This window comes from Perognathus longimembris, chromosome 7, assembly GCF_023159225.1.
Source record: "Perognathus longimembris pacificus isolate PPM17 chromosome 7, ASM2315922v1, whole genome shotgun sequence".
In the NCBI taxonomy this organism is placed as follows: Eukaryota; Metazoa; Chordata; class Mammalia; order Rodentia; family Heteromyidae; genus Perognathus; species Perognathus longimembris.
Window position 1 is genome coordinate 72,633,658 of NC_063167.1, and position 25,769 is coordinate 72,659,426.

General features: G+C 42.8%; 1 protein-coding gene across 1 annotated transcript in view; it reads left to right on the forward strand.

The window, feature by feature from the left end:
• The window catches only part of LOC125355488 (phosphodiesterase 4D interacting protein), a 120,062-nt gene that overhangs the window by 42,998 nt on the left and 51,295 nt on the right, over positions 1-25,769 (forward strand). Inside the window, 13 exon segments of the mRNA XM_048351888.1 lie at positions 14,952-15,083; positions 15,682-15,801; positions 15,977-16,069; positions 16,207-16,419; positions 18,365-18,523; positions 19,877-19,990; positions 20,169-20,306; positions 21,314-21,493; positions 21,853-22,047; positions 23,727-23,894; positions 24,095-24,176; positions 25,430-25,521; positions 25,653-25,769. Of these exon segments, the coding sequence (XP_048207845.1) occupies positions 14,952-15,083; positions 15,682-15,801; positions 15,977-16,069; positions 16,207-16,419; positions 18,365-18,523; positions 19,877-19,990; positions 20,169-20,306; positions 21,314-21,493; positions 21,853-22,047; positions 23,727-23,894; positions 24,095-24,176; positions 25,430-25,521; positions 25,653-25,769 (1,803 nt within the window).

The window sequence follows — 25,769 nt, forward strand, 5'->3', positions numbered from 1 at the left end:
GTACTTAAGCATTTAAAATAGTGTTTACCAAACTAGAAGTCTGTGGCTAACACCATCCGTTTAGCTACTTAGAAGGCTGAGGATCACAATTCAAAGAAACCCCAAGCAGAAAAGTTAGAGAGACTGGGTCTCCAATTAACTAGCAAAATATTGGACTGGAGGCTTGTTTCAAGTGGGAGGGCACCAGCAGAACAAGCAAGCCAAACAAGAGCATGAGGCTGAGTTCAAGTTAAGGTACTGTGGCCAAGTTCTTTTAAATTACTTGCACCTTTTTATTGAAATGTATAAACAGGTATAGAATCTATAGACATAAGTCTTCAGCTCAATGAGATCTGACAATTGTACAAACCCATGTAATTAACATCCCAAACATATATATATATATAAATATATATATATAAATATATTTATATATATAAATATATAAATATATTTATATATATATATATATATATATAAAATCTTCATCACTCAGAAACTACCCTGTGACTTCTGTCCATGTAGATGTGTTTCCTCTATTTAGTCTTCAAATAAATGAAACTACACAGGAAGTACTCACTTGCATATGTGACTTTATGTTTTTGAATTTCATTCATGTTTCATGTATCAGAGTTCATTCTTTTCAGTTGCTGGTTAATATTGCATTGTATGAACATTACAAAGTATGTTTATCCTACACTTTTTTAGCAACTTATTTTTTTTCTACCACAAATGCAACATGTATTTGTTGTGAAAAATTACAGAATACAAGTAAGGAAACAAAAACAAATAATTACCCATAATCCCACTCTCCAGATAAAACCACTACTCATAATTTTTATATCTGCTTTGAAACTTTTTTTTGGTCAATTGTGAAGCTTGAACCCAGGGCCTAGGCACTGTCTCTGAGCTCTTTCTTTCAAGGCTAGCACTCTACTACTTTGAGCTATAGCGTCACTTCCAGTTTTCTCATGGCTTATTAGAGGAAAAGAGTCTCATAGACTTTCCTACCTGGGCTGGCTTTGAACCACAATCCTCAGATCTCAGCCTCCTGAGGATTGCAGGTGTGAGCCACCAGTGCCTGGCTTGAAACTTTCTTTATAAATTGTCCACATTTTGTTTATATGTATATACACATTTATCATGTATATTACTGAAATTCTCACTTTATGTTTCACTTAGTCTTAGACCCAGACAATTAGTATGTTAAATTGGAATAATCCTTAGTTTTAACTATGGAATCTTTTCTAAATTTAGAAGAAAATCAAAAGTAATACCTGAATTCACTGCCAAAAATTCAAATGAGGGCTGGGAATATGGCCTAGTGGCAAGAGTGCTTGCCTCCAACACATGAGGCTCTCGGTTCGATTCCCCAGCACCACATATATGGAAAACGGCCAGAAGGGGCGCTGTGGCTCAGGTGGCAGAGTGCTAGCCTTGAGCGGGAAGAAGCCAGGGACAGTGCTCAGGCCCTGAGTCCAAGGCCCAGGACTGGCCCCCCCCCCAAAAAAAATTCAAATGATATACAGTACATAGAATAAAGAAAAAATGTCATTTAGCTATTCTCCCTCAATTTTGTTTGCTTCCCAATAAGTAGTCAATGTTAACTAGTTACAAAAGCCCGATGAAGGTATTAATAAAAACCATGAAGTGTTAACTACTGTAACATTTTTTTCTTGAAAGTGAAAAGCCAAAATGACTCTATTTTCAGGCAGCCCCCATTTGTTGATTGTTTAAACTATAAGTAACCCAGAACCCCCCTGACTTCCAGTAACTAACTTGGTTGTGCTGAATCTAAACCATTTGTGTTAAAATTGCTACACCATAACCTTTTTTTTTTTTTTTTTTTTGGCCAGTTCTGGGGCTTGGACTCAGGGCCTGAGCACTGTCCCTGGCTTCTTTTTTGCTCAGGCTAGCACTCTGCCACTTGAGCCACAGCGCCACTTCTGGCCGTTTTCTGTATATGTGGTGCTGGGGAATTGAACCCAGGGCCTCATGTACACGAGTCAAGCACTCTTGCCACTAGGCCATATCCCCAGCCCCATATACCATAGACTTTTGAAATCAGGCTCTATAGCTGACTTAGATTCCCATAGATTCTAGGAAATGACTGTGCTAGCCTGAGATAAGCAAGCCCTGAGACAATCAGATTTGCCATATCTTCTGGTGTGAACAACTAATTAACTTTGCAGGAAGCCCCTCTGCTAACTCTAACCACCCCAGAATGTCTCTAGCCCTGAGACAATCAGATTTGCCATATCCTTTTGTTTGAACAACTGATTGCTGTAACTTTGCAGGAAGCCCCCTGCTAACTCTAATCACCCCAGAATGTCTCTAGCCCTGAGACAATAACCCTTTTGTTCCAACACCTAATTACTAATTACTGTAACTTTGTGATTTTTGCCTATATAAATCCTGTGAAATTTCAGCTCAGGGCTTCCTCCTAAACTCCGCTGTGACGGTGTGTAGGACGAGGCCCGAGCTGCGGTCCACCTGAATAAAACCTTGCTTTTGCATTTTGGAAGGTCTGGCTTCTTGGTGGTCTTCTCGCGACTTGGTATTTCAAAAGTTTTATTGTAAAGTTTTTGAGTTTCAAGGTTGTTGTCCACATACTGGTCATCTTTTTGTGAGTATATTATTGTCTAATAGCAGATGATCATGTTAGGAGAAATTCTAGTAAAATAGCTTACTGCCAACTCTGAGATATGATTTTTTTAAAAGTATTTTCTTTGGTTGTTGTATAAGGAATATTATTCCTGTTGGAAGACAGATATGTATAGTTCTTTCAAGCTTTACCTACAGCAAATATATTTTTAATGGCACAGTGCTTTCTCATTATTTGTATGTAAGGCCTGAGCTTCTAAGCCAAATCATCTATGTTTTGTCATTAAAGTTTTGGGGGACGCTGGGTATTGAAGGCTGTACCTGTAATCCTAGCTATTCAGGAGGCTGAGATCTGAGGATGGAGGTTTAAAGCTAGCCCCAGCAGAAAAAAAATCAATGATACTCTTATTTCCAATTAAGTACCAAAAAGCATTGGTAGGGCTCAAGTAGAATGCCAGCTTTGAGTGGATAAAGCAAGATTTGAATTCAAACAAAAACAACAAAAAAATCACCTAAAATTTAGAGGAGTCAGTCACATGCAAAGTCTTGTTTACGATTGGCTCCTAAAAGTTTCAATAAGGGACATTTAGTTATGTTTTAATTTGCAGTTTCATGGATTTTTGAGTCCTTGCTACTCTTTGGGAGAAGTAAATGTGTATGTAGAGGAATGCCTGGGTATAAGCAGTTTGTCTTTCGAGGTGTGTTCAGAAACACCTTGCCTTTCCACAGATCACTGAAGAATCCAAAAATTATGGCTTAATTTCACATGACTACTGAGCTCACATCTGTAAGGTATGCTGGAAAGGGAAACCTGCCACATGGTTCAGGAAAAAGGAGTTTATTGGAAGGAGAGCAAATTGCCAGCCCACACATGATGGAGGCACTGGGAGACAGAGAGGCAGGAAGAGAAAAAGAGGGAAAGAAGAGAAAAAGCAATAGAGAGTAAGAGAGAAAAGGAAAAAGAAAAGGAGAGAGCGGGGACTCCTGTTGAGCCGGATTATATAGGGAAAAGTTGGAGGTATGGCCAGGTGGATTGGATGTGACCTCAGAAAGGGGGAGGTAATGGCCTGCAGGTGCCAGTTACCTAGGTAACTCAGGTACTGGGTGCAGACTTAAACAGGTGGGGGTGGGGGCATCTGCATGGAGGCATCCCGGGGGTGGACCTTACAACATCCTAGAGGATACAAGAATGCAGCCAGGGGCTGGGGATATAGCCTAGTGGCAAGAGTGCCTGCCTCGGTATACCCCAGGCCCTAGGTTCGATTCCCCAGCACCACATATACAGAAAACGGCCAGAAGCGGCGCTGTGGCTCAAGTGGCAGAGTGCTAGCCTTGAGCGGGAAGAAGCCAGGGACAGTGCTTAGGCCCTGAGTCCAAGGCCCAGGACTGGCCAAAAAAAAAAAAAAAAAAAGAATGCAGCTGTATTTCCACTTGGAATTCTATGTTACAGTCTTGTTTCTAGGATCAGGACATGTATATTTAGATGAGATTATATATGTCAAGTCTCATGCTCTAAGGACTGACTTCTCTGTAAAGCTACAAGATTTTGCTCTGGCAATTAGCACAGTATATAATTGTATGTCTTAAAATTATTTGAATATACTCCTTATAACATTAAAATAAGAATGTTAGTAGTAACCTAAACACTAACATTTTCCACCAGTTCCTCTTATTTAATCCTCAATAAGAAGTTTGGGGGGGCTGGGGATATAGCCTAGTGGCAAGAGTGCCTGCCTCGGATACACGAGGCCCTAGGTTTGATTCCCCAGCACCACATATGCAGAAAACGGCCAGAAGCGGCGCTGTGGCTCAAGTGGCAGAGTGCTAGCCTTGAGCGGGAAGAAGCCAGGGACAGTGCTCAGGCCCTGAGTCCAAGGCCCAGGACTGGCCAAAAAAAAAAAAAAAAAAAAGAAAAAAAAGAAAAAAAGAAGTTTGGGGTTTATTATGAGTTCTCTTCAGTGACATTTGTAGGTCACCAAGTTTAGGAACCAGGGCTTTGTGCTGGGGATTAAGGGTTAAAAATGGACTCTTACTGGACTTATCTTACAAGGTCAAGTTGGTGGATTTTAGCATTATAAAAGGTGGACTTTGAGTGGTGGCTAAGGTTATAACTCCTCCTATCTGGTACCTGTTTGCCCCACTTGACAGAAAGCCCTATAGTATAAAGATCTGTTACCTGAATTCCACACCTAGATCCAGCTCACCAGGGGTGGGGGTGGGGGTGGGGAGGTGGTTCAACTGGGTGGGTTCTGAAGACAGAGTTTCCAGCCCTAATTCAGAACTGAGCAGCACTCGCCAAGATTGAACTCTAACTCCACGAAGCGCCGTCTCTCTTGATAGTATCTATCTACACTTCTTGTTCCCCAAATGGCTGTATAGTCTACTAGAGCCCGAGGGAATGCAGTGAAAGCAGTGGCTGGACAAACCCATTTTCTTTTGTTATCTTCTAAAGCTTGATTAACCTGGTGCATTTAGGGGGTTATCTGTTGGACATTTTCCCAGGTGACTACTTTGTGCTGTTGCCGATTTTTTCTTAAACTCCCCCAGCCCTGCCCGGATATCTGAGGGAGAATCCCTTATCCTCTCCATCCTGGTCACAGTCAGAGAAGGGTTTGGCTGGAGTCTGCATTCCTGAACCTGCATTTACCCGGCCCCTCTGGTGTCCAGCCCCGCCCCGAACTTTCCGGCCCCAGCCCGGGACTGGGTGGGGAGGAGGTGGGGCTGCGCGGGGCGGGGGGGGGGGGTAGGGGGCGGTGCGCCGCGGCACCCATAGGCTCTGCCAAGCTGCTCCATCCCGACGACGTGGCACCGCGGGTGGAGAGACGGGGAGGAGCCCGGGACATCCTGCGGAGGCAGGAGATTCCTTGTAGGAACCGATGTGCCTATTTGGTGAGATCTTAGTAGATAAAAGTGTCCTGGCAGCATGAAGCATTCATCCCTCTCTCCACTCGATACCCTCGGTGGGCCGATTCCACGCTTCACTGCGACCGTGCCTGGATGTCTGGACTTGGTCCCAGGGATGTACCTTCCAATGCGCACGCGCGAAGTCAGGAGTCTGTAGGCTGGACTACAACTCCCAGAGGAACCTTGCGAAAGGCCACCGGCGCCATCTTGAAATCTGATGCTCACAGTCCCCGGCTTTGCGTCAGCCCGGGGCGGCCGCCAGTTTCACGGGAAGCGGGCCTGCTGCGGTCGCGGGGACCTTGAGGACGCGACGGCGGGGACTGGCAGGAGCGACAGCGGTGGAGACATGGCTAGGCCCTGGCGCGGCCCGCGCGTCTGTCACTCAGCATCCCCCTGAGGCGTTTCCGCGCCCGCCCCCTGCCCGAGGGGCGGGGCCGCGAGCTGTGGTACCCGAGGTACCCGGGCGGCGCGCGGTGCTGGGGGTGCGGGGCCATGCCAGCTGAGGAGCGCCGCGGCGGCCGGCGGGGCGCACCCCCGAGCCCCTGAGCTGCGGCCGGGTGCCCGCCGTCCCGGGGGCGTTCCCGGCTCCCACCAGCGGCGACCATGAAGGAGCTGTGCCGGATCTGCGGCCGGGAGCTGTGCGGGAACCAGCGGCGCTGGATCTTCCACACGGCGTCCAAGCTCAACCTCCAGGTTTTGCTCTCGCACGTCCTGGGCAAAGATGTCTGTCGTGACGGCAAGGCCGAGTTCGCGTGCAGCAAGTGCGCCTTCATGCTCGATCGGATCTACAGATTCGACACGGTCATCGCCCGGATCGAGGCGCTGTCCATCGAGCGCCTGCAGAAGCTGCTGCTGGAGAAGGACCGCCTCAAGTTCTGCATCGCCAGCCTGTATCGGAAGAACAACGACGACGCCGGCGCCGAGACCCGCGCGGGCGGCGGGACGGTGGACATTTCCGGCTTACCCGACGTGCGGTACTCGGCGCTGCTCCAGGAAGACTTCGCCTATTCCGGGTTTGAGTGCTGGGTCGAGCAAGAAGAGCAGATCCTGGAGCCGCACAGCTGCCACGCATCCGAAGGCCCCGGAAACCGGCCCAGGAGATGCCGGGGTTGCGCGGCTCTGCGAGTGGCTGATTCTGACTATGAAGCCATTTGTAAGGTGCCACGAAAAGTGGCCAGGAGTATTTCCTGTGGCCCCTCTAGCAGGTGGTCTACCAGCATTTGCACGGAAGATCCTGCCCTGTCGGAGGTCGGGCCGCCCGAGGCAGCAAGCACGAAAGCACCCCCGGATGGAGAGAGTATGGAGGAAGGGACGCCGGCTTCCTCCGTGGAATCGTTGGATGCAAGCGTCCAGGCGAGTCCTCCCCGCCAGAGGGACGAGGAAGCTGAGAAGAGTGTCAAGGAGCTTGCGAAGTGTGACTGTTGCTCAGATGAGCAGCATCTGTGCAATCCCAAACTGGAGTTAGCTCTCAGCATGATTAAAGGGCTTGACTATAAACCCATTCAGAGCCCCCGAGGGAGCAAGCTCCCTATCCCCGTGAAATCCAGCCCGCCTGGAACCAAGCCTGGCCACGTCGGGACAGATGGAGGCAGTTCTGGTTTCCTGAACAGGACTTTGAAACCTCTTTACAGGACACCTGTAAATTACCCCTTGGAGATTTCAGACCTGCAGGAGCTGTGGGATGATCTCTGTGAGGAGTATTTGCCACTTCGGGTCCAGGTATACAACATAGCTGAATGGGCCTGATTAGCTAGCTGGCCTCAGGTTTCCACAAGATTTCTCTGGAGGTGAAAGTTAATATTATTAACTTGAGAAAATTAATCGTTGAACTCACTTTGGCTGCACCATTTGCTCTTTGTTTTTTGTTTTTTAAAAAATATCCTTAAGTAGTTGTACAAAAGGGTTTCAGTTCATCGATTCAGCTTGTGAGCCCAATGCATTGTGATCAATGTCACTTCTTCCATCATTCTATCCCCACCTCTCCCAGCCCCAAGTGATCTGGCTCCATCACCTTTTGTTTGTTGTACCATCTGGCAACAGTGATTTACACTTAGAATCTGCTTTTCCTTTAAAAAAAAAATCTGCTTTTCTTCTTCATAACATTTTGTTGGCCTTCCCATGAATTATCAGAATTGCTACATTTTAGGACAAAAAGATGAAGATTCCCAATTCACTTTTCTCCTATAGAAAGAAGACATTCAGTTTCACTCTGGCAACAGAACCTTTTTTTTTTAACTGATGTCCTATCCATTTTTTTCTCCTGTTTAGAGTGTCTTCTTAGGTTTGTAGTCTTCTCCTCCTTTTGGGTTTCTTTTTATTTTATTTTATTTTTTGCCAGTTCTAGGGCTTGGACTCACTGGCCTGAGCACTGTCCCTAGCTTCCTTTTTGCTCAAAGCTAGTGCTCTACCACTTGAGCCACAGTGCCACTTCCGGCTTTTTTTGTTTATGTGGTGCTGAGGAATTGAACCCAGGGCTTCATGTATGCAAGGCAAGCACTCTACCGCTAAGCACATTCCCATCACCTCCTTTTGACTTTCTATAAATGAGTCAGCTTAATTTTCTCTCTCTCTCTCTCTCTCTCTGTGTGTGTGTGTGTGTGTGTGTGTGTGTGTGTGTGTGTGTGTATGTGTATGTATTGGTACTGGAACTTAAACTCTCTTACCTTTTTTCACTCAAGGATGGTACTCTACCACTTAAACCACTGCTCCACTTCCAGCTTTTTGGTAGTTAATTGGAGATAAGAGTCTCCTGGGGAGCTGGGGATATGGCCTAGTGGCAAGAGAGCTTGCCTCGTATACATGAGGCCCTGGGTTTGACTCCCCAGCACCACATATACAGAAAACGGCCAGAAGTGGCGCTCTGGCTTAAGTGGCAGAGTGCTAGCCTTGAGCAAAAAGAAGCCAGGGACAGTGCTCAGGCCCTGAGTCCAAGCCCCAGGACTGGCCAAAAAAAAAAAAAAAAAAAAAGTCTCCTGGGGCTGGGTGTTGATGACTCATGCCTGTAATCCTAGCTACTCAGGGGCTGAGCTCTGAGGATTGTAGTTCAAAGCTGGCCCTGTTAGGAAAGTCCTTGAGACTTGTCTCCAATTAACCACCAAAAAGCTGGAAGTAGAGCTGTCACTCAAGTGCTAGCTTTGAGCAAAAAGAGCTCAGGGACAGCATTCCTGAGTTCAAGCCCCAGGACCAGTACACACAAGAGCTTCACTGACTTTCATGCCTGGCCTGGCTTTGAACCATGATCTTCAGATCTCAGCCTCCTGAATAGCTTGGAATACAGGTGTGAGCCACTAGTTTCCTACTGGAGTCTGTTGCTCTAGTTTCTCTCTGAAGAATTCAGATTTTCATCCCCAGATGCCTCAAAAATAATTACAGTATATGGTAAAGGAAAGGTAATAGGGAAAACCTATTAATTCACCAGAAAAGCAATGTAACATTTAGGTGATCTCTGTTACAATTAATGGATCATTTGAAGATTAACAATGACTTGTTCAGCGAGGACACTTGGGAATTCAAATATTTTTACTCAGAATCTTGTAGCTTTTCTACTAAGTTCCACTGGAAGAAAAGTGATGTTCAGAAAGAATTGGGTCCTTTCTTGACTTTAATGACTGAACAATGGCAGTTGGTCTTATTTTGAGCTATTTCTGTCTGCCCAGTTGAACATACCACTTTTCTGAATTCAGCTGTACACAGGGACTTGACAGGTTCTATTTTGTTTCTAATGACAAAGTGCCAAATTCAGTTAATTTTGGGAAACACTGAAAGGTGCTCCATTCTATACAGATTCTTTTGTGGGACCAATGCAAAGGTAGACAATGTAGAGGCATTATTGGAAAGCTTGTTAGTGGTCCACATAGTTCCAGAAATTTACAGCTTGATAACAAATGAAATTGTTTATTGTTACATGTTAAATTGTATCACAGTCAGAACTTGACCTGGAAATGGAAGTTTTAAATTTGCATAAAATGACCAAAACCAATTGTATGAATGTGTTAGAAAGAAGTAAAAAGACCAATGTTTTCACCTGGTGAAATGTTAAACATTGTCTGCCTAACATTTATGTACATTTTCTTTTGCTTTATTTTTTCTTTTTATGGGACTACACTGCTAAATATGGGTTTAACAATATTTCTGTGACCAGACAGAGATGCTACAAATTAAACATTATTCTCATATTTTGATCTAAATGTAGACTAGGCATCAAGGATGGGAAATAAATTGTATTCCTCTCTTAAATATGAACAATATTGTAAAAAGATAAAGTCCAAGAAAATGTGGCTAAAATGAGGAGTATTTTTCTCCATATTTAATGAAAATTATATAGAGAATTAGTATCTATCATTATTATTAAACAGAGGATTACTTATTTGTGTGTGTGTGTGTGTGTGTGTGTGTGTGTGTGTGTGTTAGTACTGGGTCTTAAACTCAAAGCTTTACCCTCTCACATGGCTTTTTCATTTCCCCTACCACTTCAGCCATAGATTTTCGGTGGTTAATTGGAGATGAGAATCTCTCAGGCAGGCATTCCTGCCTCGACTGACTTGGACATCGATTCTCAGACCTTAATTTCCTGAGTAGCTAGTATTACAGGTGTGAACCACCAGCACCCTGCTTGGAGTATTAATTCTTTGATGTCTGGATTTATCAATTTAGAGTTGAAAAGGATTTTAAAGGGCATCTCATGAAGTTTCTCATGGTTTAAATAATAACCCATGCTGAGCAAAGATTCCTGACCATTGCAGCCAAGACTTAAATTCTATACATTAAATATACCAGCATAAGAACTTACTTTAAGCCAAGAGTCCTCTTTTAATGTGCTAAGGATTCCAGAGGATTTTTTAGGAAGAGTGTGAAGGAAATAGACCTCTATATGGGCACATAGAAATTACAGTTCCTGAATCTTCAGCATACGTCCCTTTTATTTCACCAATTTTGGATATTAGAACTTTAAAGTACTAGGGTATGAGCTTTCTGCTGCCACTTGGCTTTTGTAGAATAATAAAATAACTGAGAGGAGAGAGAAAATAACCTTCAACTTCAAGAAACATGGTGTGTAATTACTGTACTATTTTCTCTAATAATTAAAAATGCAGAGGAGTTAGGTAAATTGAGCTGGAAGTGTTTGTAAGTAAAATATGCACAGGATTTTATTCTGCACACTTGATCAACTGACTTTTGAGCTTCGTAAGAGCTGTTGTACTTCAGGGCAAAATCAGAGCTAGGTGGGACAAAAGCAGATGACAGGTTTTTGTCTTTCTCAGAACAAATGTGAACAGAATAGAAATATTCTCTCTCTCTTTCTCTCTCTCTTTCACACAGTTCTTTTTAATTTGTATAAAGGTATGGGGAAAAATGCCCTCCAGTTAAATTTTATAAATAGGAAGGAAACCCCTTAAAGAATTTTTTCTTTTGTTTTTATTATCTTTAAGTCGTTGTACAAAGCAGTTTCCATTCAACAATGGTAAGTCATTTTGATTCATTTGCTTGAGTAATTCTGTTTCCCTAGTAGTATGTACTATTAAATATCAGTGTTCAGATTCCTTCTAGTTCTCTCCCTCCCTCTTTTCTTTTCCTTTCCTTATTTCTTTCTTTCCTTCCTTCCTCTTCTTTCTTTCTGAGATATTTTCCTGCAACAACAGTGTATTTCCCTGATTATTGATTTTCTGATAATGCAAATAATTTCTTTTATTGTCCTCCATGAAATTTATACCTGCAGGTTTTTTAGATATCTAAAGTAAGGTTTGAAATCTTAATTCTATATGGACCCTCTACTTCTGAGCCATACCCGAAGCTTTATTCTAGGTAGTCATTTTGTTCTTTATTGTCTGACTTCAGTACAAAAGCTATGACAGGCGGGGTGTGGTCCCTTTGTAAACAGCAATTCTGAGAGCTCTTGTCCACATGCAGTTTTCCTTTCTCATTTCAAAGAGTGGATAGATCGTCACTTCAAACCCTTAGTGTCAAAGTCTGTTCATTTGTGACTGTGGTAAATTTATATCACTCATAGATTAGCTAGCCAGCTAAGTAGCCACTTTAGAAAATGGTATTAGATACTGATTAAAGATTAGGTCTTTAGTTTTATGCTAATTGATAGTTCTTCTCTACCTCTTATTATTAACAATAGGGTAGGAAATTATAGCGGTATGAAGCCCGGGTTTTCTTATAGGAATTAGAAAGTGCCAAGAAAAGAAATGCTGTTATCTCAGAATATCTAAATAACTACCTTTTAGCTTAAGAGACACATTATGAAATATTCACTGTGAATATTCACCATGAAAGCAATTCTGTCTCTGAGTCAGAAGTGATTTCATTTAAAGCTACATTATCCTTGTGACATGATCTTAGTTGCTGTGAGTCGGGGGAGGACCCTTGTTCTACTAAATGAAGGCTTGCTTACTTGGTTACTACTCACTTGCTTACTATAAAATCTTAGGAGTGATTTGTGTATGTACTTGTTACTTTTTAAGAATTTATTTGAGCTCTTAACTCAGAGGAGCTTACTAAGTGCTCTTTTGGCAGACTGTTCTAAGAAAAGACGTTTTTCTTAGATATAAAAATAAGTTTAATGAGTAAACGATAAACATCATCTAGCTTTTATCTCAGAGTATATCATGTATAGAATTAGAAGTGTCTTGTAATTATTCATGCCAAAATGGATTGACATGAGATCATGATTCATTATGTACTTTACTGTGGCATTCTTTGCCTTTAAAATTTTTATTCATATATGTATGTGTTTATATGAAAAAGTATATGTGTGTGATGTGTGTATAAAACATGTATGTCTATATGCATATCCCTGTGTATACACACAGAAATATATGATCCATTTGTAAGGGAGCCAACTAGATTGGGAACTAGGTGACTAGTCTTCTATTTATTTTTGTTTCTAATGTTCTTAATCATTCATTAAACAAAACATTTTGATCCCTAAAAAGTTCCTTGCATTATAGTAGGTAACGAGTAGGTTTATAGAAATGAAAAATACATAAATTACTGAAGAGCCTGTTTTTTTGTTTGTTTTGTTTTGTTTTGTTTTGTTTTTGAGACCATGCCTTACTCTGTGGCCCAGGCTGACCAGAAACTAACAAATCTCATCGTAACTGATGCTATTATAGTCAGGGATTATTGTATTCAGTTTAAGTGGACAGTTTTTCCTGATTCCCTTCGTAATCTTGGACAAATTCTGTAAGTTTCCATTTCCTTACATGTAAAATGGAATTGGGTCAGCTGGTTAGCTTCTAAATACTGCAAAGGTTTTTTGATTTAACGTGAACAACCATGACCACCTTCCCTGCCATTTTAATCTTGATGCTGTTTTTTTTCATTTTGCTGGTTATTATTTATGTTTCAAAAGTACGTTTTATGGAGCTTTTTTTTGGTGCCATTTCTGGGTCTTGAACTCAGGGCCTGGGCACACTGATACTTAGCTTTTTTGTTCAAGGCTAGCACTCTACCACTTGGGCCACATCTCTACTTCTGGCCTTTTTTTTTTTTTTTTTTTTTGGCCAGTCCTGGGCCTTGGACTCAGGGCCTGAGCACTGTCCCTGGCTTCTTCCCGCTCAAGGCTAGCACTCTGCCACTTGAGCCACAGCGCCACTTCTGGCCGTTTTCTGTATATGTGGTGCTGGGGAATCGAACCTAGGGCCTCGTGTATCCGAGGCAGGCACTCTTGCCACTAGGCTATATCCCCAGCCCCTACTTCTGGCCTTTTATTGGCTAATGGGAGGTAAGAATCTCAGGGATTTATCTGCCTGGCTTTGAATCTTGATCCTCAGATCTCAGGCCCCTGAGTAGCTAGGATTGCAGCTTGAGCCAGCAGCATCAAGCTATTCTGCATCCTTTGCCATTAAGTAAATGATAACTATCAGAGTTGGTTACCTTTCTTGTGGTGGGACATAATCACATTGCTTTAGGGGAAGGCTCCTGTTCTATATACCCTCCCCCCCCCGCCCCCATCTCCAATGATTTGTCTGGAGTCCTTGTCCTCCTTTCCTTTCCTTCTGATTCCACATAGAGTGTGCCAGCAAGTCCTGCTACCGATATTTCAAAACGTAGCCAAATCCATCCATCATCTCCTCATGTGATATAATCTAGCTGGTCTCTGCTTCCTGATAATGGTTCATGTTCCCCAACATCTGTCACCACAGAGTGCTACAGTGTTATTTTTGTGTTACTTTTGTGTTCAAAAGGCTGCAGTCTAGTCTCATTTCTATTAGAAGGAAATACAGCTTTTTTAGCTCTGCTGAACTTATAAATATGACCCAGCCTTCTGTCCACCTCATGGTACTAGTTAGTGTGCCCTTTGCCTATGGTGACCTAAGGACCCCCTCTGGAAATGTGGCTGTGCTTAACAGATCTGTTGTGAGTGTAAAATATACCTCAAATTTCAAAGACTTAAGAAAAAGTAAAGCCAGGCCCTGGTGACTCAAGCCTGGAATCCAAGCTCCTCAGAAGGGTTAAAGGTCAGGATCTGAGGGTCATGGTTTGAAGCTTGCCTGGGTAGAAAAGTCTGTGAGATTTTTATCTCCAGTTAACCACTGAAATACTGAAGTGGAGCTGTGATTTAAGTGGCAGAATACCAGCTTTAAGCGAAAACCTAAGATCAAGAGAGCATGAGGCTTTGAGTCCAAACCTCAGTACCAGCACATTTATATGCACACAAAGAAAAAAGAAAAGTTACAATAGCTCAGAATTTTTATATTGCCTACATGTTTATGATAACTATTTTGGACATGTGTGGTTAAAAGAAATATCAAATTAAGTTTGCTTATTTGTTTTGTAATTGGTTCAGTGCACCTACTAGAAAGTAAAACATTACCTGCAGAGGACATCCTTGCTGTGGGATCGCATCCTCTCACCAGCCTGGGCCTGTCTTTCTCATGTTAATATGCCGTCAGCTGTTTCCCACTGCCCAGCTTCTTCTGTTGCTTTTTGGAGGACCCACTGAATCTTGTACGTTTTATTTCCAAGTCTTTAGTTCATAATGATTGTTGGGTATAGTTCAATAATTAATTTTATTTTGATCAGTTGTCCCATGTATACCTATTTTTTCTCTTGAATCTTTCTAATGGCTCTTTTAAATAAGTTTTAATTAAATATACCTCTTTCCCATACCACTGAGGATTATTTATCCAGGCAGGTGCTGAAAAAGCCAACCCAGAGCTTGAGTCCTTGAACTCAACCACAGTGCCAGCAGACAGATGAAAGTCTGTGCCACTTACTTTATCTGAACCTAGGTGTTCTGTGAGTAACACACACACACACACACACACACCTTTTAGAGTAAGAAGAGAGGTGAATCACTACTTGCAGCAAGGAACAAGACTCATTCAAAATATGCTGGTAATTCACACAACTCTGGTTTCCCAAATCTCTGGCAAAAGATGGCACTTTTACACATAAAAATAAAATCCGTCATTGGCTACATTTTAACTCACTTTGCTTGTCTTGTTGCTTCTTAGTCTGTGTCCGAAGACCTGCACAAACAACAAAAGCTGACTTCCAATGAGACCACCATTACCCAGCAGACTGTATGTGATTCCCACTTGACAGAACTCCAGCACAAAAACCAGCAAACAGAAGCCACCAACAAGGTATGACCTAGGAAACCACAGGGTTTTTTTTGAGGTTGTGACTGGCTCTAGCTTGGGTCCGAACTTGAGCAGGCTGTGGAGACAAATACTGGACACCAATGGCTCACGCCTGCAATCCTAGCTACTCAGGAGGCTGAGATCTGAGGGTCACAGTTCAAAGCCAGCCCAGGCAGGAAAGTCCATGAGACTCTTATCTCCAATCAACCACCAGAAAACCAGAAGTGGTGCTGTGGCTCAAAGTGGTAGAGCGCCAGCCTTGAGCTGAAGAGCACCGGGACAATATCCAGGCCCAGAGTTCAAGCCCCATGACCAACCAAAAAAAGTATAGTCCTTGCTGGGTGCCTGAGGCTTGAGCCTGTAATCCTAGCTGCTCAGGAGGCTGAGATTTAAGAGTCATTGTTAAAAGCCAGCCTGAGGAAAAAAAAAATCCATGAAATACTTTATCTCCAATTAACCAAGTCAGAAAGAAGTAGAAGTGTAGCTCAAGGGTAGAGTACCAGCCTTGAACAAAATAGCCAGGGAAAGCACAAGACCCCCAATTCAAGACACACACACACACACTATCATTGACCTAACAGAGTTTCTTTGCTGAATTCAGATCCTTCAAGAGAAACTAAGTGAAATGAGCTATGAGCTAAAGTCTGCTCAGGAGTCATCACAAAAGCAAGATGGTACAATCCAAAGCCTCAAGGAAACGCTAAAAAGCAGAGAAAGTGAGGTAAAGTACTTTGTAGTGATGGTCTTATGAGGACATGATTTGGCTCACCACAGGAGACAATATTCTACATTTTGTCTTATTTTGGAACAGTCTTCATTCTTAAAATCAGAGCAGGTGGAATAATGGAACTCCTGTTTCGTTTCCTAACATGCTGGATGCTCCCCCTTATTTCCAGATTGAGGAGTTGTACCAGGTGATTGAAGGTCAAAATGACACAATGGCAAAGCTTCGGGAAATGCTGCACCAAAGCCAGCTTGGGCAACTCCATGTACGTGAGGGTCACCGAGAAAGGAGGACTGGGGACAGTCAGCTGGGAGTGGGAGTGGGAGTGTGGTTTGGGTTTCAGGCCCCTCAGGCGCTCAGTGTTCACCTTCCTTGTGTGATCCTGATTTCTGCTCTTTCCAGAGCCAGGAGGGCATCGCCCCAGCCCAGCAGCAGGTGGCCCTGCTTGATCTTCAGAGTGCACTATTCTGTAGCCAGCTTGAAATCCAGAAGCTGCAGCGGGCTGTGCAACAGAAAGAACGCCAGCTGGCCAACACCAAGCAACATGTGCAGTTCGTGGAGGCGGCGGCCCAGGACAGAGATCGGCAGAAAGAAGCCTCTTGGAAACATAACCAGGTAAATCATTAACCCCAACTGTTGTCCTCGTGGCTGACCTCGCCCTGCTAATCAGTTTTTAGCTGGACAGTTTGTGTTTAACCTGAACCCTTGAGTCATCTGCTAAATCTGAATGATTCTGTACAACGTCTGTTGTGCTCCTGTAATGGGCCAGATCAGGACTGTCCTGCGGCCTGCATGCCTGGAACACAGTGGTGAACAGCACTTGTTAACTGACTTTCCCGAAGCAGCCACAGGAAACTTGGAGGGGCCTGGATGGCTCCTGTGGGGGTAGCTGGGAAGGACTGAGGATGGGAGTCAGATGCTTCAGGAAGAACTAGGTGAGGTCCTCTGGAAGGATGGATGAAAGTAAGCTGGATAGAAAATTGGGAAGGTCATTCAGGGCCTTTTGACAGACATTTAGTGCTGTGCGTAATTCTTTAATGGCTCCTCTGTTCTATGATCTTAGAGCATGCATTATCTTCTCTCTCTGTTTTTAGATTCTAATGATCTTTTCTTCTTCTCATCTTAGGCTTTTTAAACACTCATATTTAAAAGTATACTTTTTGAAGAACATGCCTACATTAGTAGGCGACAAGTTAATTACTTCTGAATATCCTTTAGAAATACTGAAATGTTGCCAGGTGCCAGTGGTTCACACCTATAATCCTTGCTGCTCAGGAGGCTGAGACCTGAGAATCAAGGTTCAAAGCCAGCCCAGGCAGAAGAGTGTGTGAGATTTGTATCTCCAGTTGACTAGAAAAAAGTCAAAAGTGGAGCTGTGGCTTAAGTGGTAGAGTGAAAGCTCAGAGCCCCAAGTTTTAGCCCAAGTATGAAGGTACACACACACACAAAACTAGAAAAACATGGGATGGGCAAGAAATAATTGAGGGGCATATATGATCAAATGTGTTCTATCAATGTATGGAAATATCACAGTGAAAACCCTTTGTACATGTGGTAAATGCTAATAAAACCAGGAGCAAGTGATAGGCTAGGCTTCATGAGTTCTTTAGAAAGAAGGGTAAACTATGGATCCTATGCTAAAGCAAAGGGTACCGGCTTACTGCAGGACAGAGCCTAAGTAAATGTTGAATTGCTTCCTGTCCCTCCCACAGTCTACACAGCTTCCCCTACCTTTATTGACCTATGTTCTATAAAATGTTTCTTTTTTGTGTGTCTCAGTAATAGGGTTTGAACTCAGTACTTTGTGCTCTCACATAGCATTTTTGCTCATTGCTGGTGCTCTACCACTTGCGCTGTGGCTGCACTTTTGGTGTTGTTGTTGACTATGGGGTTGAACTGAGGGCCTAAGCTCTGTCCCTGAGCTTTTATACTCAAGGCTAATGGTCTACCACTTTGGGCCACAGCTCCACTTCAGTTTTTCCGTGGTTAGTGGAGATAAGAATCTTTGACTTTCCTGCCCTGGCTGGCTTTGAACCTCAATCCTCAGATGTCAGCCTCCTGAGTAGCTAGGATGACAGGCCCAAGCCACCAGTGCCCACCCACTGCTACCCTATTGGCTTTTTGCTGGTTAATTGGAAACAAGAGTCTCAGATTTGTCCGTCCATGCTAGCTTTGAGCCATGATCCTCAGCTCTCTACCTTTTGAGTAACTAGGATTATACAGGCATGACCCACCAGCACCCAGCTCATATAATATTTCTATACCATTTTTAATAATGACACCTTCTACCACTTTATATTTCACTATCCACCTTGAAAGGTTTTGCTTTGTTTTGTTTTGCTTTGCTTTGTTTTGTTGGCCAGGCTGACCTTGAATCTGTGATCCTTCTGCCTTCATCTCTCAAGTGGCTGGGATTACAAGCATGTGCCACTATGCCCAGTTTCACATGAAAGTTTTACAAGGCGAGCACTTTACCAGCCCCTACCGTGAAAGTTTTAAAGCATTTAATTTCCATATGAAGGTTTTTGATTGCTTTCAAAAAGGGATATATTTATTTCAGGATTTGAGAAAAGCTTTGCAACAGCTCCAAGGAGAATTGCAGACTAAGAGCCAACAGCTTCATACCTTGGAGGCTGAGAAATACCATGAGATTCGAACACAGGAGCAAACCATTCAACACCTAAACCATAGTCTGAGTCACAAAGAGCAGCTGCTTCAGGTGAGTTGGTGTGGTTTGGGTGAGTTCTGGGTTCTTAAAGCTCCAGTTTATATAATCTCAAGGTTTTAGTTAATTATGTTGAATACCTGCTATATGTACAACATTTGTGTGTGTGTGTATACAAGCATGCATGCATGTGTGTGTGCCAGTACTGCGGCTTGAACTCAGAGCCTGGGTGCTCTTAGCTTTATCAGTTAAGACTAGTGCTCTACTACTTCAGCCACAGCTTCTTTTCTGGCTCTTTGCTAATTAATTGAAGACAAGAGTCTCATGGACTTTCTTGCCTGGGCTGACTTTGGACCATGGTCATCGGATCTCAGCCTCCTAAGTAGTGGATTAGAGGTGTGAGCCACTAGTGGGTTTACATTACAACATTAAATGATGGAAATCAGGGAGATTTAAAATAAGCAGAAAATACAATACTGGATACAGTATCTCAGGCTTGTAATTCCAGCTACTTGGGAAGTAGTTAGAAGGATTGTGATTTTAGGTCAGCTTTGGCAAAGAGTTAGTGAGACTCTATCTCAACAAATCAGCCAGGCATTGTTGATTTACATCTGTAATCCTAGCTATGTGGGAGATGTATACAAAGTTCAAGGCCTGCCCAGGAGAAATATGAGTCCCTATCTAAAAGTTAAAGTAAAGCAAAGAGGACTTAGGGATATGGCTCAAGTGATAGCACACCTGCTCTGCAAGCTTGAGTTTCTTAGGTTCTCTGTCACACACACACACACACACACACACACACACACACACACAGAGTGAATGGTGATGAGCTAGTAAGAAACAGTCCATGTAGACCTAAAAGACACATGCAGTATTAAGCAAATAGCAGGTACCTTTGTGAGTCAGGCACTGCTGGGTGTTAGAAAACAAAGGGATGTAAATTCAGTGAGAGAAGACATCTAGATGAAACTTCAGATAGCATGAAAGATTTAAGAGAAAATGAGACACTAAGAAGAGTGATCAGCTCAGCCAGTCACATGAATCCCTTCAATTTCTCCAAGAATACACTGTTTCCATTGGGATCTATTTCCTTTGAGAAGTCAGTCCTGTTAAAATTATTAAAATCAAGAGAGATCTATAGATCTCTCTTGTGAAGTTTTTACTGCCACCTTTAGGCAGAGTCCGGCAACGCACCCTGAGCTCCCCTAATAGCTGCTAGGATGCTTGCTTGCTAGCATGTTTGTTGCAGAATTGCTAATGATTTGTATCTATTTGCTAAATTTGTTCCCCCTGAGAAGAATCAAGTTTGCTTTTAATCCTGAATAATAGATTACTTGAAAAAATGCAAGAGTTTAGTTAATGTGGATACATGAATAAAGGGTGCTTTTTTTTTTTTGGTCTCATTAGGAATACCAGGACCTCCTACAATATCGTGATAACTCAGATAAAACCCTGGAAACAAATGAACTGTTGCTTGAGAAACTTCGGCAACGGATACAGGATAGAGCTGTTGCTCTAGAGGTATGATCCCTAATTTTTCTCGTCCCACTATGGGTTATTCTGTCTGCATAAGCGTTATAGAAATTTATGTCTCCTTTAGTTTGCTGCTTTGGGGTGTCCGTTTCCTAGTCCTTCATATTGAGTAAGTGCGATCAGGATAGAGAATCTCAAGAGTTCAGTAGTCCTGTTTTCCTTGCAGCGAGCTATAGATGAAAAGTTCTCTGCTCTAGAAGAAAAAGACAAAGAACTCCGTCAGCTTCATCTTGCCGTGAGAGAGCGAGATCATGACTTAGAGAGGCTGCGCGGTGTCCTCTCCTCCAATGAAGCTACCATGCAGGTGGGGGCAGAATTTGCCTTGCATATGGTGTCCCTCTCTCACCTGTGTCCTAAGCCTCAAGGATCAGCTTCCACCGTCAGTTTCTAGAAACTGCAGTGTTTGCTTTAGAAGGAAAAAACAAAAAAATGCTATTCACTAGTTCTATCATTATTGTTGCATTGTTGCGACATTTCAGTACTTCTGCTTTCTTTTATATTATGCAATTTTTAAAGCATTGGTGGCTGACACCTGTAATCCTAGCTACTCAGCAGGCTGAGATCTGAGGATCATGGTTCAAAGCTAGCTTGGACAAGAAAATGTGTGAGACTCTTATCTATAAGTAACATCCAAAAAAGCTGGAAGTGGAGCTGTGGCTAGCCTTGGGCAGAAATTCTAAGGGGCAGCACCCTAAGTTCAAGCTGCAGCACCAACACAAAAATACATGAGTGAATGAAGTACAATAAAATTTACAGAGGGACACAGTGAATATTGGTTTCTATTTATCTAGTTCTAATTTATTTAGAATTCTGATCTATAGGTTACTAAATATATACTTTCACATAAGCATTTTTGTGATGCAACTATTATATTTTGCCTATTAATATTATGTCCATTTTCATGTATTATCACAGCTAGAATACGTGTCTGTTTCATTATCATGTAGTGTGGGCATTTTTTTGCCTACTTATTTTAGCTACTGATTTCTTTTTTTTTTTTTGGAGGGGCTGAACTGGGGTTTGAATTCAGGGCTTCCTGCTTGCTAGGCACATACTCCATCATGAGAGGCACACCCCATCCCTGTATACTTTAAAACTTAGGTAGCTCAAGTCCATCACTTTTGAAAAAAGACATTTGGTAAGTGTTCTAAAAACAACAGTAGATTATTACAGAGCTGTTAGACTAGACATTACATTTTTTTCTGCTTTCATAAAAGCTGATAGGTGACTATTTAAAGGTAGATCTAATTTCTGGTATTCCAAAGAGGGTTGGGTACCATCCTGGACTAATACTTCTTTCTCTGTCTGTAGAGCATGGAGAGTCTGCTGAGGGCCAAAGGCCTGCAAGTAGAACAGTTAACTGCTACCTGCCAGAACCTCCAGTGGCTGAAAGAAGAATTTGAAACCAGACTGAGCCATTGGCAGAAGGAACAAGAGAGTATTGTTCAGCAGTTGCAGACATCTCTGCATGACAGGAATAAAGAGGTGGAGGTAAGGCTTCAACTAGCTTAGAAGTTGCTGAGGGGTCATGCAGGCCCAGCCTGAGTGAGGACATGTGAGGTCTTGGCCATTATTCCAAGATTTTATTATTATTTTTTACTATGGTGGCACCAAGTGAAGTCTGAACTCAGGGTATTGCGCTCTCACTTGACTTTTTCACTCCAGGTTGGTGTTCTCCTACTCAAGCTACATCACCACTTCCACAGTCTCATGGACTTTTCTGCCACGGTTCACTGAGAACTGGGATCCTCATTTATCAGCCTCCATCTTCTGATAGGTTCCTACAAGCCCCTTCCATATGCAGTAAGAATACTTCCCTCCAGAAACTGACTCTATTCCTTTCACATTAGGGTCTTAGTGCAACATTACTCTGCAAACTTGGCCCAGGGCAGAGTGAAATAGCTGAGGAGTTGTGCCAGCGCCTACAGCGAAAGGAAAGGATGCTACAGGACCTGCTGAGTGATCGCAGCAAACAAGCTGTGGAGCACGAGATGGAGATCCAAGGCCTGCTTCAGTCTCTGAGCACGCGGGAGCAGGAGAGCCAAGTAAGGATTAGTGCCCAGGTAGGAGCTGTCCCAAGGTGCTTTGAAGTGTGCACACAGGGAGCAGCTGAGCACACAGACGTTTCCCTGTTTTCGTAGCACACAGATGTTTCCCTGGTTTTTATAGTCAGCTCCGTTTCTTTATTTACTAGAGTTATGCATCACAAAATGTGACTTTTTTTTTTTTTTTTTTGCTGGTACTAAGGCTTAAACTCAGAGCCTCCGTGCTCTTGCTTGGCTTTTTCCCCTTAAGGCTGGTTGTCACTTCACCACAGGGGGCCCAGCTCTACTTGTGGCTTTTTGGTGGTTAATTGGAGATAAAGGTTTCACTGACTTTCCTGCCCAGACTGGCTTCAAACTGTAATCTTCAGACCTTAGCCTCTTGAGTAGTTGGGATTACTGACGCCTGGAACACAAATAATAATTATTATTTTATTTATTTATCTTTTGCCAGTCCTGGGGCTTGGACTCAGGGCCTGAGCACTGTCCCTGGCTTCTTTTTGCTCAAGGCTAGCACTCTACCACTTGAGCCACAGCGCCACTTCTGGCTTTTTCTATATATGTGGTGCTGAGGAATTCAACCCAGGGCTTCATGTATGTGAGGCAAGCACTCTACCACTAGGCCATATTCCCAGCCATCCCTGTCTCTAAGTTTTTATGCTAAAGGCTGGCACTGTATCACTTGAACCACAGTTCTACTTCAGGCTTTTTGGGTAGTTGATTGGAGATAAGTCTCATGGACTTTCCTGCCTGGGCGGGCTTCAAATTGGAATCCTCAGATGTCAGCCTTCTGACTAGGATTACAGATGTGAGCCACCAGTGTTTGGCTTCAAATGATTTTTATCAACAAAAGTAACAGTTATATTCTTTGCAAGTTTTACATGCAAAAAATTCATACGAGTAGCTTTAAAATATATATGTGTGTGTGCATATATATGCAGTTTTATGGTCATTATTAAGGTGTGGTACAGAGGGATTACCATTTTGAAAATCAGGTAATGAGTACATTTCTTTTTGGGGATAGTGTCACCCCTTTCTTTGCTTTCCCCCAATTTCCCCCTCCCATCCCTGCCCACAGGTTATATAGTTCTTTTTCCACATAGTGTATACTAAATAGCATCGTTGCATTTCTTGGCCTTCCCCCTCCCTTCCCCCCCCCCCCAACTGCTCTCCCTTAAGAGAAAACCCCAGAGCAAAACCAAATAACACCAAAAATCACCACCACCACCAATAACAACAAAAACTCCATGTTTCCCCTTCCTGCAATTCTATGCATAGTTTTTTAAAAAACAGATTTCTGGGGACTGGGGATATGGCCTAGTGGCAAGAGTGCTTGCCTTGTATACACGAGGCCCTGGGTTCAACTCCCCAGCACCACAGAAAACAGCCAGAAGTGGCGCTGTGGCTCAAGTGGCAGAGTGCTAGCCTTGAGCAAAAAAAAGAAGCCAGGGACAGTGCTCAGGCCCTGAGTCCAAGCCCCAGGACTGGCCAAAAAAAAAAAACAGATTTCTGAGATCATTCTGCTGTACTTTGATCCTGTTATAAGGTATCTTGAAACCATGTTTATGCCCTTTGAGCCTCAAGATTCCTCTTTCAGATAGAATATGCCCAGAAAGCCAGTCTGATGAAGTGACCCTTGGCCAATAGTTTCTAATGTTACTTTGTGATTTCTTCTTTGGTAGGCTGCTGCAGAGAAGATGGTACAAGCACTGATGGAAAGAAATTCAGAACTTCAGGCTTTGCGCCAGTACTTAACGGGGAAAGACTTGCTAGTGTCCCAGACACTCATCACTAACCAGCAAGCAGATATTACCTCCATCAGCCCTCATCTTGGAGAGCAAACTGATCAAGTAATAACTATAGACTCTTGTAGATATTTTGTGTTTACTAACATTTCCATACATATATGTATGTGTGTATATGTATATATATATGTTACATATATGTATAGCATTAGTTGGGTAGCTAGTTCTGTGAGTATATGCCAAGTCCTGTCACTGTGGTCTTAGTTCCTGTATCTTTATAAATCCCTAATTCTTCCAATTTTCAGGGTTCAATGCAAATACCCTCCAGAGATGAGAGTACTTCATTAACTGCTAAAGAAGATGCCAGCATCCCCAGGTCTACATTAGGTAAGGTTTTCCATTTTGTTTTGTGAACTTTGTATTTCCTGGAAGGCGGAAGACATGTCAGTTCTAAGAAGCTCCATCCTCACCTGTTGGATAGAACATCTTGCTCTAGGTTCACAGTTTGGCCTAAGGAAACTGCATCTTCATTCCCTTTTCAGATAGCTTTGCAGGGATTCAAAGATGCCAGAGGTAGTTCCTCCAGACCTGTGGGAGGTTGCTTCCTGTAACCTGATTGCCTACATTGAAGTATTAGGAGGGCTATGAACTGTACATTAAGTTTTTGATAAATTCAGCCTGATTTATGAGGTGGCTGTAGGGCTTGATTTTTCTAACAACAACCAAATTCTGTGCTTAGTGCAAACAAAACTCAAGTGGAAAGTCTCTGACTTTCACAGAGCAAAAGGTTGGTGTTTTGAGTTGCCTTAAGGAAGGGGTATTTCTCAGGGAACTCCAGGGGCAGGGACTTGGGATGATTGATAAGATGGCGATCCTATTAATGCTCCATCAGAAAGGTTGAATGTCAATGCTGGTGGCTCACCCTATAATGCTAGCTACTCCAGAGGCTGAGGTCTGAGGATCACAGTTAAAAGCCAGACTGGGAAAAAAAATCTCTGCGACTCATCTCCAGTTAACCAGCAAAAAAGCCAGAGGTAGAGCTATGGCTCAAATAGTAGAATGCTAGCCCTGAATAAAAAAGCTCAGGGATAGCATATAGGCCCTGAGTTCAACTACCAGGACTAGCACAAAAATTAAAACAGTTCAAAAATCAAGTTTATAAAAAGATATACTTAGAGGTCTTATCTACTTTCCTGTCTTTTCTCCCTTGTTTCTGTTTACCATCTAATCGTGCCAGTCTCATGTCTGTGTTATTCCCCACCCTCACCCCCTTGTGTCTTTAAAAAATTTTTTTTTGGAAAAAATAAGCAGATGAATTTATGTGTATACCTGTAATGAGTGTGCATGTTTCACCTTTTCCTAACAAATGTATTCTTTTGCATTTTACTTAGTGTATCCTTGAAGTCACTCCATGTATGATCCTCATTCTTTCCTATAGCTGTCTGGAGTCCTTGTGTATGTGCATTTGAGGCCTGTCCCACTTTTGTTTAGAGCATGTAGTTAATCACAGTGTTTCACAATTATAAACAATGTTACAAAATAATGCCTGAGTGTATATATATTCATTGTCATGAGTTTCTTAGAATTGAGGCAGCAGAGACCCATCACTATTAGTGATTAGAAGTATGTGTTTCTTTTAGGAGACTTGGACACAATTACAGGGCTGGAGAAGGAACTGAGTAATGCCAAGGAGGAACTTGAACTCATGGCTAAAAAAGAAAGAGAAAGTCAGGTGAGTTTTCTCATCAAGGCTAACTGGTTGATACGGAATGGTGGGGAAATGCCATTGCCTCCGGGTTCAGCTGGAAGTGTGACCCACAGTTCCTTCTCCTCTCCTGACCTCAGTATTTCTGTCCTTCACAGATGGAGCTTTCTGCTTTACAGTCTATGATGGCTGTACAGGAAGAAGAGCTGCAGGTGCAGGCTGCTGATCTGGAGTCCCTGACGAGGAACATTCAAATAAAAGAGGATCTCATAAAG